General features: G+C 46.1%; 1 protein-coding gene and 1 long non-coding RNA gene across 22 annotated transcripts in view; one reads left to right on the top strand and one right to left on the bottom strand.

The window, feature by feature from the left end:
* Nucleotides 1–3,191, top strand: part of LOC125760405 (uncharacterized) — a 62,579-nt gene extending 59,388 nt beyond the window's left edge. The window contains exon 2 of the long non-coding RNA XR_007417980.1: nucleotides 3,113–3,191. This is a non-coding gene — a long non-coding RNA (uncharacterized LOC125760405). The remainder of the gene's footprint in view (nucleotides 1–3,112) is intronic.
* LOC119374220 (MAP/microtubule affinity-regulating kinase 3) overlaps nucleotides 1–15,562 on the bottom strand; it is a 209,561-nt gene that overhangs the window by 61,560 nt on the left and 132,439 nt on the right. For 10 of the 21 annotated variants that reach the window (XM_049420458.1, XM_037644291.2, XM_037644286.2 and 7 more), the window contains 3 exons: nucleotides 11,239–11,292; nucleotides 6,252–6,323; nucleotides 716–3,745 (listed from right to left, as the gene is read on the bottom strand). The exons of 2 other annotated variants lie outside the window; for them this stretch is intronic. In XM_049420458.1, coding sequence (XP_049276415.1) covers nucleotides 3,421–3,745; nucleotides 6,252–6,323; nucleotides 11,239–11,292 — 451 coding nt within the window. In that variant the 3' untranslated portion in view covers nucleotides 716–3,420. Of the gene's footprint in view, nucleotides 1–715; nucleotides 3,746–6,251; nucleotides 6,324–11,238; nucleotides 11,293–15,562 lie in introns of those variants that run through there. 9 more of the 21 variants (XM_049420471.1, XM_049420466.1, XM_049420470.1 and 6 more) reach the window with 6 other exon arrangements.

Genomic DNA, 15,562 nt, shown 5'->3' with positions numbered 1-15,562 from the left:
TATTGCAGCCAGGCAAGCAGATCCATGTGCCACCACGTTAACATTCCCCACGTGGTGGGAATTTGGGATAACAGTTGTTATTCCGAATTTTCACCAAAAAGTGGCAAAGTTTTTATTGTGGACTTTTCTTACACATCTTAATTCCTTCACACCAACTCCCTCATGCTTGCTTTTTCTTCGCCTAACAGGATGCGTGCTGCCAGTGCATGGCAAAACACTGATGTGAAGTCCACCCATCCAAGGCAGCGTGAAATAAGGTAAAGTACTGTCGACGAGCCAAGTGCTTTGTTGGCCACTTTTACCAGAAAGTCACGGACAAGCCTAGCCTGTCCATGGCATGGGAGAGTTTAAATATGTAAAACACTCTGAATGTTGCATCAGTATATAATGAACACCAACCTTTACTCTGCTTTAATCACCGCTGCACTCACCAAACCTCAGGAAAGATTCAACCCGATACTCATTCGCAGATATGCCACCCGAGTGACACTTTTACTTACCTATAACTGTGCGGCATGCATGGTTTGAGCATGGCTTTCTTACTATTTAGAGAAATAATAGTGAAATACGGAAACGATTCCTTTTTGTACATTTACAGTCAAGAAACCCAATATTCGTAGAAGGGAACCACTCACTGCTTTGGAAAGTGCAGACACACACCTATGCATGCAAACGATTTGTCAGTGAACACATATGAAGGCCAAGAGACACAAAGGACAGGTACTTGAAGGACCCTTTATTTGTTTTTAGATAAATTATACACTAGAAACTTCCCTAGCACTTACTCGTGTAATTATGAAAGCTCCAGATATTTACACTGAACTAGTTATAACCAATTTCCTTGAAAAATTAAGAAAAAAAAAAGGCAGGGAAAGCTGCTAGCACTGGTCAACTCTTCGTCAAGGCAGCCGCACCAAGAAACACATACAGGGCAGCAGCTATGTACACCCCGCATTCATCTTGTTTGCCACCAGAGCCTCAAAGTATCTCTCGCAAGAAAGAGCCAAACAACAAGTCCAGTTCGTGCAGCAGCCGAATAAGAAAAAAAAAAAAAAACGAAGCGCCATGTCTCGTTAAAACAATGGTGTGTGTGTGTGTGTGTGTGTGGCGGTGTGGGGAGAGGGGGGAGAAAATAAATTGTGTCGACTCATCGCACCACCAAATGTGGTAACTGCACTCTAGCGAAAAAAATGCAGTTTCGTTTCCCCCCTTTCCCTCAGAAAGAGAAGTCCTCGTTGCCCGCTATTTATTTACAACAGGGAGGAGCCGTCCGAGAAAAAAAAAAAAGAATGCTGCTCGTATGTACAAGGCGGCTAACAGCGATCGACACGTTGAACTGGCGCAATTTGATACACAAGGACGAACGAAAAGAAGTGTGGGAGAAACGAATAGGACTCCTTGAGCTAAGTAAACGTCTAACAAAAGTGACAGCTTCCTCTGGCCGGAAAACAAGCCGGCCGAGGTAGAAGCTATGGGCGGCGTTCCCTCGGTGCCTACGGTAAAGTTCATCCTAGAAACGAAACGTATAACCCCTTCCCCGCGTCCCACGATGCTTCGTGTCACCTAGGCAAAATTTTTCCCAAATCATTCGATTGGGAGTGAACAACTCAATACTGCCTGCCACACAGTGCCCTTGTAATGAGCTTCGCAGCAGCTTCGTTTCCTAATTACACATTTGCAGCAGTAACTTGTTCCCACCTATCACAAATTACCACTTCGTGTCTCGAAAAACAGCACTGCGCACTGAGCCAATGCTGGCAAGATGCAATGACCTCGATGAAGACGTTATGAAATGACACTGCGGATCTCCGCAAACCGTGCGGTAAGATGGGCAACAAAAATGCAAAACGGAGCCAAGCACGCGCTTTCGCTGGGCCAAAAGCAAAAGCCAGAAGTCTCGCGGCATGCACGTTTCTTGCTTGGCGTACTTGAAAAGAAGACAAAGGCTAGCACGAGGCAATGAAGCGAGCGCGCCCAATGTTTTCGGTCGCGACGCGATTACGGGCCCTTCGCACGCAGTGAAATAAGTAACCGCTAAAGTGCGAGTGCACAGTTGTACCTGACATTTAGTTCCCCTAGTTTGCATTCCCACCCGTGCAGTGTAGCTCCCCTCCCTGCCCTGACGACGACAAGACAGCACATCATCTGTTCACCTTAGTTTACTGAATGCTGCAATTCACGGCCTTCCATCTTAAGTTGCTCTCCGGGCTAGTGCGCCCTCAAGTTGAGCGAGACAGGCCCTCGAGAGACGCATCTCCGATGAACCTTTCAACATGCTGTGCAGTGCTGCCATGGTTCCAGACATGTCTTGGATGGCCAAAGAGATGTGAACACCGGAAATGCGTAATGGCCAGCGTCACACCCGCTGCACCAGCCTCAGGGTGTCAATACCACTGATGCGGTGAGCGTGCTGGGAACCTTGGGCAAGCAGCTGCCGCATTCCTGTTGCGAATGCGGCCTGAACATTAGTATTTAAACGGCCTGCATCTCAAGTTCGCGTGGCGTGCAAACTGTGAGGCTCCCAGCAGCAATGTTTGGAGTGCGTGGAGAAGAGCCAGAAATTGCCACTACGAAATCACAAACAACAACCAGTCATGCTTGCGTCAACCTCATTCCTTTCTTATGTACACACACATCCCAGAGAAAGAAATAAAAATGGGGTGGGCCTAAGTTAAAAAAAAAAAGCATATACACACACATGCAAACCTCAGTCATGACATGCACACAATTACACGCACATCACCCAGCCTCGAGTCCTTTAACGCAGGGGAGTCGTCAGTTTGGGAGGAGGCGGGGCATGAAGGGTGGGGAGTTCAACACAGTTCAGTACTCTCTGCTAGCGCGACACTCGACAAGGAGGGGACAGTAGCCCTGCCCTTTGTGACGTATGCCGTTGTATCGGAGACGCGCAGCCGACAGCGTCCCCTGCTCCGTGGCAAAAGGGGCTCCAATGCTGCTTCGATTTGTGCCCGCCTAAGCAAGACGAGAGCCACTGAAGCTTCGAAGCTGGAGGTGATGCCATGCCCTCAAGGCACGCTGCTGCTCCACGCTAACGACACAATGAAAACCCTGCCCCACCCCTCACCGATGAACAGCTTGAACACGTACGTAGGGAAAAAAAAAAACGGTACAAGCTACACGTAATCCCTTCCTTGCGAGTGCAACACAAATGGAAAAAAAAAAAAAGAAAATGTCAAGCAGGAACAGAGCCAGGTCAAGCCCCCACACACAAAGTACACCTAGATGTCATCGTTGCAGCGGGATGTCTTGCCGCAGGTTGCAAGCGCCATCGGGGTTTCGGGGCGGAGAGGCAAGTTGAGCGCCACCGCCGCGGTGGCCCGCATGGCCCCGTGCCCATAGCGGCGGAGGCGGCAGCAGCGGAGCTTTCTTCTTCGTCTTCTACCATACGGCGGTAGTCCTTTAAAGTTTGAGCTCGTTGGCCACCTTGGAGGCGATGTTCTTGAAGCCGATGGAGGTGCCCGAGATGCGCTTGAAGCGCACCCCGTTGAGCGAAAGCCGCGGCAGCTTGCACACCTCGATCTCCCACTGGACCAGAGAGTCCGTGTTGGGATCACCGTGCACGCACAGCAGCAGGAACTTCTCGCGCTGTTCGTAGTCGCAGTTGTTCTTGTCGAGGACCTTGCGGATCTCCTGCATGATCTCGGCGGGATCCCGCGATGACGTCGTCTTCATGCTCCAGGTGAAACGCAACGACCGGGGCTTCACTTGCTCCTCGTTCATCGTCCTGCAAAGGGTCACAAAAAAGAAGCGCGGCACAATGACACTCAAACGTGACCAGCCACTGGGGCAATGACAAGGAAAGGAAGGAAGGTAACAGTGCAAACAAGGTAACAAGGCTCGCAAAGGAGCTAGTTACCTTCTCACGACAGTTAAGTCACAGCATGCTTCCGATTTTGTGAATTATAACACTGTTTCCTTTGTAGACAGACTTGTACATCGTTGCTAACCTTTAGGTACTTTCTACATTGAACCAGCTACTGGCCACGTAAGCTATTGGTCCAAGTATTTTGTACGCATTCTCTATAATTACGTCTCAATAAAACACATTTTAATTTTGCTTGATTTGATATGCGTGAGCTCTCCATTATGTGCATATGGGATTCTGTTAGTTTCAAGACCTGGGAGTGCTACTTCAAGCGGGCTCAAAGGCGTCCACTTGATTTGTGCCATACAGCAGTAGCGGGATCAACCAATCTGTTGCTGAGCAACACCTCAATTAACCTTGCTGTGCACATTAAACTCAAACTACTGCATGATGATGTGATGTGTATGTAGTGGTGAAAGGGCCACATATGGGTATCCAGTACTAAGCAGGTATGATGAGTAGGGTGGAATAAATTGCTAATGGTAGACATGACACCATTGTTAAAAGCTCAAAAATATTCCAGTGGAGCCTAACTTCCCGACAAACATGAATGTTAAAGCAATTAGCAACTGCTGAAACTAGTCATGTATGAAGTGTGTACGCACTAGGGTTCTTCTCTTGCACTTGACTCTGGACATGCTGTGCCACGTCTCTACACATGGTGCATGTGTGAATACATTATTCAGACAAGATTGCGTGAATACAGTAGAATCTCAGTAAACGGAAATTGCTTAATAGACCCTTTTCATAATTCTAAAGCTAGCTTTCCTGCTATTCAGTTTACCCAACTAATGGTGGCTAGTCACCGAGTGCAAACGGCGTGCTGAAACGCAGTTTGCCTGTGCTATGATGCGGAAAGCGTACACTCAGCTGTGTTGATATAAGCATGCATAATAGACGAGCCCTAGCATGTGTAATGAGGACCTCGTTTACACTTCCACCATGACAGGTGCCGCCTTAATTTGTGAATATGCAGCGCAGGGAAGTGCACTTGCAGAATATGAAAAGGGTCTATTGAAATTACTATAACAAAACTCGTTACACCGAACCAAAACCTTTACAACAACTTCTGTGTAAATGAAACCACAGAAGCGAGCTCTAAGGGATATTTGCCGAAAAGCAAACAATTGTAAACGTATTCTTGAAGCCCTTGTCTTCTGTCCAGGATGCAATCTAAACAATGCAAAAGACCCCTCCTTAACCTTTTGAGAGTTTTCGCCGTACATGTACGGCATCACCTAAAAGGCATCAAAGGGTTTTCGTCGTACATGCACGGCATAGCCTGTACGGTTAAAACGCGCACCTTTTCCCATCATTTCTCGTGCTTGGAATGTGCTGCTACGCTTCAGGAATACGTGAAATTATTTTCATGCACCGATGTCTCTCCGTTGTTTTCTTTTTTCTTCATTGCTTTCTGAAGCAGCGTGGCGGCTTTTACTTGCGCATCAGAACGCACGCACGCGGTGCAACTGGTTTCGGTTTCGTCCTTCGGGTGGTTATCGCTTCTCGCGCCTGCGAAGCTGATGGCTGTCTGGTTTCTAATCTCTCAAAGGGTGACCGCTTGTGACTCTCTCGTTTATTGCTCCCATGGGCGCAATTACATCTGTTTCTGTGCTGCGCTAAATTACACAAATGCCGCTGCTGTGGTTGCGTTTCCTGTTTTGGGGAGCGCGAACATTTTTTACCGGAAAAGTACTCTGATGCGCTTATTTTTGTATATCTGTGAGCTTTGTTTAATACAATGCACAATTTTCATTTATAAAAAATTGTATAAGTTTTTTTTTAGGATTTTGCCTGACGTTACTACGAATAAACCTTGTGTATGTAACAACAAAAATGATTTTTTTTGTCACTTTACGGTCACGCAATAAAATTTTAGACAAATTTTTTTCTGAAATAGAATAGTCGGAAGAATTTATTTCAGAAATAAAAAAATTACACATTTCTGGACTGCATTTCGCGAAAAAATTCGACCCTCAAAGGGTTAACAACTATGTACTATCGCACTGCCAACTGAAACAGCAAGAGTTGTGGTTTTTTTTAGGTACATCACCGGCACCTCCTTGATTAAAAAAAAAAAATCTAGCAAGGCCTAGCCCATCCTGGCTGCCAACCAAAATCCATACCACAATCTAGCTGATACATACGTTTCTTTACGCTTAAAATATGTAACAATGTTAAGGGAGTGTAGGTCGAACAGTGCTCCACCTCAGAACACACGTCTCCAATTAATCACAACACATTTTCCTGGACACTTGAGGTTCCGTTTAACAAGATTCGACTGTATATATGAGGGTTTAAGTTCTGCCCAGCGCCACGGAGGTTTTAAAGAATTATTTTGTTGCCATTGAAGAGCGACACATACCCAGTGGCGCATACCAAGTGACTCCGACGGTTGGTTTCGAATCCGGTTCCCTCAGCACAGCTGCCCGATGCTCTACCCATCAGATCCAAGTTGGCGGGAAAACAGTTAGAATACAGGCATAGTAGATAGGTAGATATTGCAAAGTGCGTAAAGAATATTATTAAATATTAACATTTAGTCACTGTAAAGTGTGTAAATTATATGTGCTTTAATTAAACGTACCACAGTAACTATTGTGAGGTGTGCTACAAAAAAGTAAAATATGCAACTGATGCCACTGTTCCAGTGATTCTCTGTTCAATAGCTTCTTGGCTCATGCACTATTGCAGGACGTTACGTATGAAAAACCTTTGAATGTGGTACAATTATGGTAATGGATGCTGTCGTAATGTCAGAGGCCATAGATTACAAGTTTGCTTGTTATTTTTATCCTCTATAGCTGGCACCACAAGTAAAATAAACAAAAAAAAACATGAGGCGGAAGAGTTAGCTGCAATCAGCCGGTTACGACTGTTCTCTTTTTGTCTACAGGTAAAAGTGATGCAGCATATACAAAAAGAACACTGTATAAAAACAGCGCACTTATCAGACTGACAAAGGCTAACTCTGAAACATGTAACAGTCATAATCTAGACATGAAAAATAACTAGGCATTTCCCATCAGTGAGGGTGATGAACGACATATGGATGACATGAACCTGCTGCACATAGTCACATGATGTGCCATTGCAGAAAAGACCGATTCAGACTCTCACGTGGATGCACTGTTACTGACCACTTATATGTATGAGGCATAGCCTGAATATAACCCAGTTGATGTGCTCAATAAAGACTGCTATCTACAGTTGAGTAACAACTCAATGATGGCTACTTGGTTCAGATTTAGAACTGAAGTTGGTACAGCGTGACAAAAACACGGATGCTAAGAATCAATTATCACCAGAAGCACTGTGCTAGTGCTTGTTCTGTGGTATTTGTTTCTTGGTATTGTTTTAGTTGCACCATTTTAGCCTCAGTTCTAAATTACAGTTGAGGGTTCGAATGAATACCACCTAGTCGGGCAAAATCATCAGAAAATAAGCAAGGCACTGACCGTATCCTAAAACTGTGGTCAGTGACCCACTTCTTTTCTGATGCTACTCATGCAGATTGTCAATACACAATGCCCTTTAAAATATGCAAAATTTAAGGTCAAGTGTTTTAAACCATAACGCAAACTGAGACAGCTAACTGAAGTTTTACGTATGAAAGCACCATGTGGGCCCAATAGCTGTTTCAATCATCCATGAATATCAAATGTGTACAATTAGCCCTCCTGCCAAGGTTTACATAATGGTGGTTCCTGCGGCATTAAATCAAGCCCATGATGTCATACAAAGTTGACAATGTTCATGGCGATAACCTCCTCTAAAGAAGCTTCATTCAGCAATAAATACTAAGAAGTGTAAAGTTATGCCTTTACCAAGTTACAAAACAGTGCACACTGACACATCAGCCACACAATTTACTTTACGAGCACTGCAAAGCAACTATGCGCGAGGACAGCTGCCACTCACATGAAAATCTTGGAACTACACAGGTGACTAAGATGCTGAAAATTATCCTCCTTTCTGTATATAGTTACCTATCTTGGAATTCAATATACTTGGCAAACTAAAAGCCTATTATGAAGTTTTCACAACTTGCAGTACATGTTCAGCCATTTATTTTCCTGGAAGCTATTCTTAAACACTGAACTGCGATGGCTATGCTGGTTGACATTTCACCTTGTTTACAACACAAAGATCACTAATCACTTCTTTCTAGTCATGTCTCTTATGAAACAGAGCACGACCAACTACCAACTAAATCAGGCTACTACAGTAGAACCCCGCTGATACGTTTTTGAAGGGACCGTAGGAAATAAACGTAAGAGACGGGAAACGTAAGAGACGAAAAACAAGAAAAATGGCAAAATATTTAGTGGTACAGAATTTTATTTCAATTCTTACGAGCAGCACGAAAATTGGCGCGCTCAGCCGCGATCTAGTCGATGGATAGAAACGCGGAGCTAAGGACGGCCTCATCCACAGAAATGTAATCAATGTATGTGATTTTTTTAACACCAACAGCTGTAGGCATGAAAGAACTAAGCACACGCAATCACGACCGGCGCGGCGAGTCCGACCGCGAACTGCACGCACGACCGTGCCAGAGCCGTATATTCCCTTTGGGAGAGTTCGGCGCTCTTTTGATCTCGCCGCCAGTCTGGCAACAGCGTGCTTCCGCGCCGCCGACGCCATTTCGTGCCGAGGTTTCTCGTGATGTTGTACCCGTGACGTCGCTGTCGGCATTTATGCTTCCTCTGTGACCGACCTGGTGTGTCTTTGCTGCTGTTCGTGCACGTGTCGGCTGCGTGGAACATCGTGGACCTACACGGACGTCGCAATGGGGGCTTGCAGCGCAGTAGCCCGCGGCGGCGGGAGTTGGCGACGCTAGGTTTGTCACGTTACGTTGACGCGAAAACAGAGCACTCTATACTCCCACTTGCGCGACGCACTACGTCGCCTTGACGCATGCGCAATTGAGCGCACTTGGCGTCCCTTCTTCACGTAGAGACACAGACGCACTTCAGTCTGGATAACGTCGCCGGCGTGGAATGCAGCATGTCGCATCTCGCGCCGGCTGCAGCCGGGGCGCGTTGACGGACGCTGGGCGCGTCAGTCGCATCGCGCGTTGGCCTATATAGTGCTGCACGTTTGTTAGCGTAGCGTCACTGTGCCGAGCGTGCGCGCGCGTCGACGTTACGCTGCAGTATATCAGCCCCTTAACTCGCTGAAGAAAGGATTCGCCAGAGACGGAGCGTTGCGGGCGCACGCCAACGCGAGCTTACAGTGCCGCGGCACAAAATGGCTGGCGGACAGCGCCGCCGCTAAATTTGGATGGTTGGTTGGCTCCGCCCCTCCGCCGAACTCTCCGAAGGAATATACGGCTCTGGACCGTGCGAGCTCCAACCAGCTCGAACTCCTCCCGCTCTCCGACAAATAACGATGATGATGAGTCTACGCCAACGCGATGGCAGAAGTGAATGCCAATCTCGAAAGCCTTGCTTTCGCAAGCAATTACGTCATACACGCCATGTTTGTGCAATACAAATCTCAAAGGCTATGCTTTTGTCAATAGTAAATGCCAATCTCGAAGGCCTTGCTTTTGCGAGCAGTTACGTCATAGACGCCATCTTTGCAATTTGAATCTCGAAGGCCATGCTTTTGTTTGCATCAATTGAAAGATTCTGTTGCTTGCGCCTCTCATGCGGCTAATATTACGGTCAAACGAGGCCAAGCTGCGTGAAAATGCACTATGGCCGCTCTCTGTGGTAGTCACTCGGTTGGCTCCGAGCGCACTTCGCGACGTATCATACGGGAACGGCACGACAGTTACGACGTAACAGCGAGGTTCCCAATACATTGTATCCTATGGGAGCTATACCGGGACCGGCGGAAAACGACGTAACAGCCAGGAAAACGCAGCAGTGAGGAACGTAACAGCGGGGTTCTACTGTAGTAACTAATATCGCATTTTTTTTCGGTGCGTACTTTTTGGTGAACTGCTCCATAACACTTAACCTGACTTAGTACGAGCAGGTCAGAACTAGTGTCTTCCCCCCCTCTTTTTTTTTTTCATGCCAGAACAGATCAATATTGTAATATAATGAATCTTAGTTAATGTTTCTTGCAGCTTTTCAAATCCAGGGGCACAAGCTGTAAAGAGGGGGGGAGGGGGGGAGCCAGGTTGATGGGGCAGTGAATCATGCAAAATATTCAGGCCATGCTGTTGTTGCGCCATGCTTTACACTTTAAGCACCACACTTGGCAGCCCACACAAATGTCATGCAGCAAGACACGTTTTGCAGGAGAAATTCTACTTAGGTGCAAGCCGTACAGCTGCACGATTTGGAGCTTGCTGCAAGATGGCATCAGTTAACATCCCACCACCACTTCGTTAATGTTCCCCGTGGCAACAAAGCAAGTTGCTATAAACCGACCTTCTGTACTGTCAACTTAGTAACATCGAAGTATGGGCTCAATGTTCAAGGCCAACTTCTTGAACAGCAATAAAAAAAGAAACCCAAAGAGCACTTACACGGCCAAATGTTGCCATCTGAGTGCCCACTAGGAACACATACATGTTTTCACAACATGTATTTGTTGATTGTACTAATAGTCATCTCTTCCAATCGATATCGATAAGTCGCGAGATTTATCTTGAATGTACAGTGAAATCAACCTGTATTCCCCCTTTGTTTTCACATATCTGAGCTTCTGTATCCGACTATGACAGATGATACCATACGCATCGATGGTAGAATTTCTCCTGTTTATTTTTAGTGTCACAAGAGGCTGCCATGCGAACCTAGGAAAAAGCCCAGTAAGGCCCGATTCACACAGCCGTCAAAAAGCTTCGTCACATCACTGCGCGTCTGCTACCAAGACAGCATTCTCTCGCCTCCTCCTCCCTTAAAATTTCACACCGGTGACATTTGTTGATGCTGCTAATGTTGCTGACAAATGCAGATGCCATGACTGTGACGTGACGGAGCATTCGACAGCCCTGTGAATGGGGCCCAACACGGCAAGCGAAGCGGTTCGTTGCCGTGGTGAGCAGTCATGCATGCGTCTAGGTGTAGGAGGGGGCAAAAGGGAGGGAAGCACAACAGGCACATCGCTCGGGAACTGAATCCAGCAGCGCATTGTTGCAAACAGTTTCATGTCGCTGCTGTATTCCATTGCTGCCAGACTTGCATTTCACCACCAGTGCAGGTTGCATTGAAAGAAAGAAAGCAGCAGCCTCTCTGAAGATAACCGTGAGAAGAAAAGGTCTAAGGACAGGACTGTTAAAACAGAGCAGACCAAAGGGTTCCCAAGACAGCACATGAGTAAAAAAGTAAAAAACACAGGAATAATAATAATAAAAAGAAACAGGATGACGGGCGTGAGGTGAATAATACCTTGTCCTAAGCTCTCGTGGCAAAGGTGGTGGAGTAGCATTGTAGCTGGCAGCACTGAAGGGACAGGACCAAAAGAGTCAAGACATCAAAAATTTGAGTCAGGGATGTGAAAGAACTCAAAATGAAGATAAATTAAAACACATGTGACAGTAAGGTGAGTAGGAAGAACACACTCTGAAGAAACAGGCCAGGAAAGATGAGTTGGAAAGAGCTTGTGAAAAAGCTAGTTTTTCTTTTTTTTGGCAAGAGTAGTATTGCAGACGAAACGCAATGCTGTACCAGCTGCTGCGTGCTTGCCACTGTTTTTCTGAACGGCGACGCGAGGCAAATAAATGCTCTGCAATCGCTAGAATGGGTGGAAGGGCTCGGAGTACAGTACAGCAGTGCGTTTTGAGGACTGCATTGATAGATGACCACTTTTGGGGATGCCCACTCTCCATTGGATACACCGAATCGCCATAGTCATACGACTTAAGGCAGCAGCATTTTCTCCTCAATGGCGGATGAATATGGGCCTGCACTCATGGGCGTGAACTCTTGCATGATGTAATGAGCAGGATGGCTGGTGACTACACTGTCCAGCCCATGAGCAGGACTATTTCTTTAGCCATGGAGACAATCTGCATTCGTGCTTCGGTCATCTGGGCGGGGCCCTCTCCTGGCTTTTTTAAGATGCATCTGGCTCAAGACGTTAGTGTGCCAAATAAAGTGGCACGCCTCAGGCAGACCACTTTCATCTTTTTCAATGCAATAGCCCTGCCAGCATTATGGCACTACTGAACATCTTTCTAAGTAAACTTAATGCCTTTTAATAGGAACACATACTTCTAGTCCCTTGAGGTTCTGTTTAATGACATTCTACTGCAGTTGCCTGGCGACCTGCTGAAGAGCGCATCGAGCAACACACATTGTGGCAGCAGAAGTGATATAGGAAAAGTTGCGAAAATGTTCTAGCAGATCTACTTCTCAACTGCTCTTAGATGTCACACTCTAGTGTGGCCTAATGCGAAACTCGTGTCCCGCGAAAGTGAAAGCATCCCTCCAGCTTGCAGTCTCGGGACCCCAGAAGCCCAGCCTATGGTAATGCAGTAGCAGCGAAGAAAGTGCATTACAACAGCAGGGAAACAAGTGATCGGACAATACTTCTTTGTTCACAATGTATCGTTGATGCTTAGGAATAACAAAAGTTCAGTTCAGAGATGGCTGTAGAAGATTTTGCCGCCAGAGCACAAGTTCAGATGAAACAAATGCTTACACATACTGCAAGCGTAGTGCTTCCTCAAGAGCATGCAATGTTAACCCTTTGAGCGACCATGACGTAAACACATGGTGCTGTGAACAAGTCCCAAATGGCTGATGCCACACATTTTCAGTGCCATCTGTATGTTTGGGAAACGGGCCACTTTTACAACTTTTTTTCTTCTGCCCGGCAAGTGTCGTCACCCAGCGAGATGTGAGGAATTTATTATTTTTTTCTTGCGCCAGTGACCTTCGATTTCCATTCTAATGTTTGGTTAGGCTGGCACATCGATTGTGTGCGGCGGTAACTTTTGTTTTGTCTAGTGGGCGGTTTTCGTTTGTTGCGCACACAACAACTGATGTCTGTCTAGCTTCTAATCTCTCGAAGAGTGACCACTTGGCACCAGCAAGTTCATAGCCTAGAGGGGTGCAATCTTGCCTGTTCACAGACAGGAGCTGGGATATACAAGTGATGCTACCATGCCTGTGCATCTTTTTTTTTCTTGAGAATTTTGAAAACTGACTGCTTGTAAACTAGGTGGCCGCAAAATGGATGGTTACTGCAAGTTTTTCACTAGCTTTTGTTTTTTCGCGAGTGCAAAACCATAGTGCTTTCTTCGATGCACTCACATACACAGTGATTACGCTGCGGGTGTGTAAGCTGGTTGCTGTGCTGCAATTGAGTCAAATGGCAATTCCTTCTATATTTGAATTGCTACCTAACTGCCAAATCAAAATCAGATTCACTGGATGCCAACCATCGAGACGAATCGCAAACCAGTTCGAAATTGACAATCCAACTGAGGAGCAACTTCCCAGAGGCACGCATGGCATAACCATTATGACTGGCCCAAAAGTGACAGTAATCTGGTGCCCACGTTTTTCTAAGCCAGTGAAATGTATTTACTCTAATGAACATACTTGTTTTATTAACAAAAAATAGTTTCTCATTTTTATTGTTCTTGAATAAGGAACACATCTATACCTATGAAAAATAATGGTTACTATATGGCAACTAAAAAAAAAAAAAAAAAACAGGAATATTTTTTCCCCTAGAATAGGCCACTCTAGAGATATTAAATTTGCAAGAAAAATTGATGTGAAAATCTTTTATGGGGGGTCACACTTATCAAAAAAATTTGACCTTAAAGGGTTAACAAGCCCCTGCTAAACAGACTCTCGAGGAAGCCATAACAACTTGGGGCAATGTACTGATGCCTGAAAATTGGCCCACACATATTTCAAAAATACGTGGAAGTTATATCAAGTAGCAAACAAGCGGACCCATTTTGTTAATCAAACAGCTGCTATGCAGACTTAATGCCACGCTCATGGACATCTGTTAGTGCCAGCTGTTAACTTGTCATATTTTATGTTTTACAAAAGTGAATAAATGAACTTGTTACTAAGGTATGTATATTCATAATTGTTGGGGTTTAATGTCCCAAAATCCCGATATCATTATGAGAAACGCTGTAGTGGTGGGCTCCGGAAATTTCGACCACCTGGGGTTCTTTTAACGTGCACCTAAAGCTAAGCACACGGGCCTGAAGCAGTTTCGTCTCCATCGAAAATGCGGCCGCGGCGGCCGGGATTCGATCCCACCACCTGTGGGTCTGAGGAATATACAGTCGATCCCGGATATATCGAACTCGGATATATTAATTATTGGCTATATCGAACAGTTCAGAAATCCCATTGAATTTACCATGCAAAAGTATGGGGCTGGTGAGCACATATATCGAACTCCCGCACAGCGAAACATCCGCTATATCGAATGCTGCGCCGCGCCGAAGCCCAGAAAGTGCATTTTTCCTACCAAATATTGATCATTTTTCGGCCGCGTTCTAACAAGTTTCGATCCCTTGTCGCGCGCAGGTGACGAAAAGGCGGTATTATACCATTGTGTTGACCTAGTTCGTTGCGCAGCGCTTGTCACTGCACCGGTACATTTGATGCGCGATCCGCAGGTTTTAACGCGCGGGCATAGTGTTCTTCAAAATGAGAATGCGAAGTGACTCGGCAGCCTCGTAGTAATGTTTGCATTCCCTTCCTTGTTTGTTTGCGCACGATGGTATGCAGGCCCGAAAAGCATGGCCTTCGAGATCCGCAATCTCGTGACGTATTTTTGGTGTTTTCGGTTTTAAAACGCACATCTCTGAGGCTACGCTTTTTTTCGTATTTCTCGCCAAAGCAACGGCTGCCTTCTACAAAGCCGGAAGTGGCATCGCTATCGCCAACATGTCGACGGTGGAGAAATGTTTCTTTGTGCAGCGCACCGTGGTGCAGCGTTTTCATTCTCTCTTGCGGCATGTGGACTTGTGTACTTCTCGCTTCGTTCTTGATAAATCGTCATTCGGGAGTCAAACTAAACATTGTCCCGCTTGTAGCGATAAAAATGATGCGCGGTGCTTGGAGCGACGTCAAGTAGAGCACCGTCGTGCACCGTTTCCTTGCGGGCCTTGGTGCCAGGCATGGTGCCAGGTGACGACTTTGGGTGCGTCATCACCGCTGACTACGGCGTACGGTGCATCAGTGAATTTTGCGACATATCGGACGGGAGCACAGCGAGCGACTCTATCGGTGCAGATAATGACGTAGCTGTTTGCATCGATGCTGAGATCATAGCTGACGTGGCCGGTGCTGCGGAAATGGACCCATGCAGTTTGAAGATGCCAATGCCGCCGCTGCCACTGCTAAACCCTTTCCCGCGCTACAGAGCTTGCATCGGCGTTCAGCGTCGATCACCGCGGTTGTGGTCGAAGGTGCTGAATTTGCTGATTTGGAAAGCTTCAATGATATTGACGATAACTTGATGTATTCACGGCGCGCAACAGAAAGACAAGTTTGCAGACTATTTTCATACAAAATAAAGTGCGGTAACTTGCAAAAGAAGAAGTTGTCACGTTGTTCTTGAGCAAATGTGAGCGAATCATCAAGTTCGCGCTTTTTACGATTTCCGAAAACTGTGTCGAGGACTACAATGCTTTAATTTAAGCCTTAAATACGCATATTTTGTATCTCGAATTCTCGATATAGCGAACTATTTTGTGGTCTCCTTCGAGTTCGATATATCCGGGATCGA

This window comes from Rhipicephalus sanguineus, chromosome 11, assembly GCF_013339695.2.
Source record: "Rhipicephalus sanguineus isolate Rsan-2018 chromosome 11, BIME_Rsan_1.4, whole genome shotgun sequence".
NCBI lineage: Eukaryota > Metazoa > Arthropoda > Arachnida > Ixodida > Ixodidae > Rhipicephalus > Rhipicephalus sanguineus.
The sequence above is the reverse complement of the archived record's forward strand: the minus strand, read 5'-3'. Positions and strand labels throughout refer to the sequence as shown.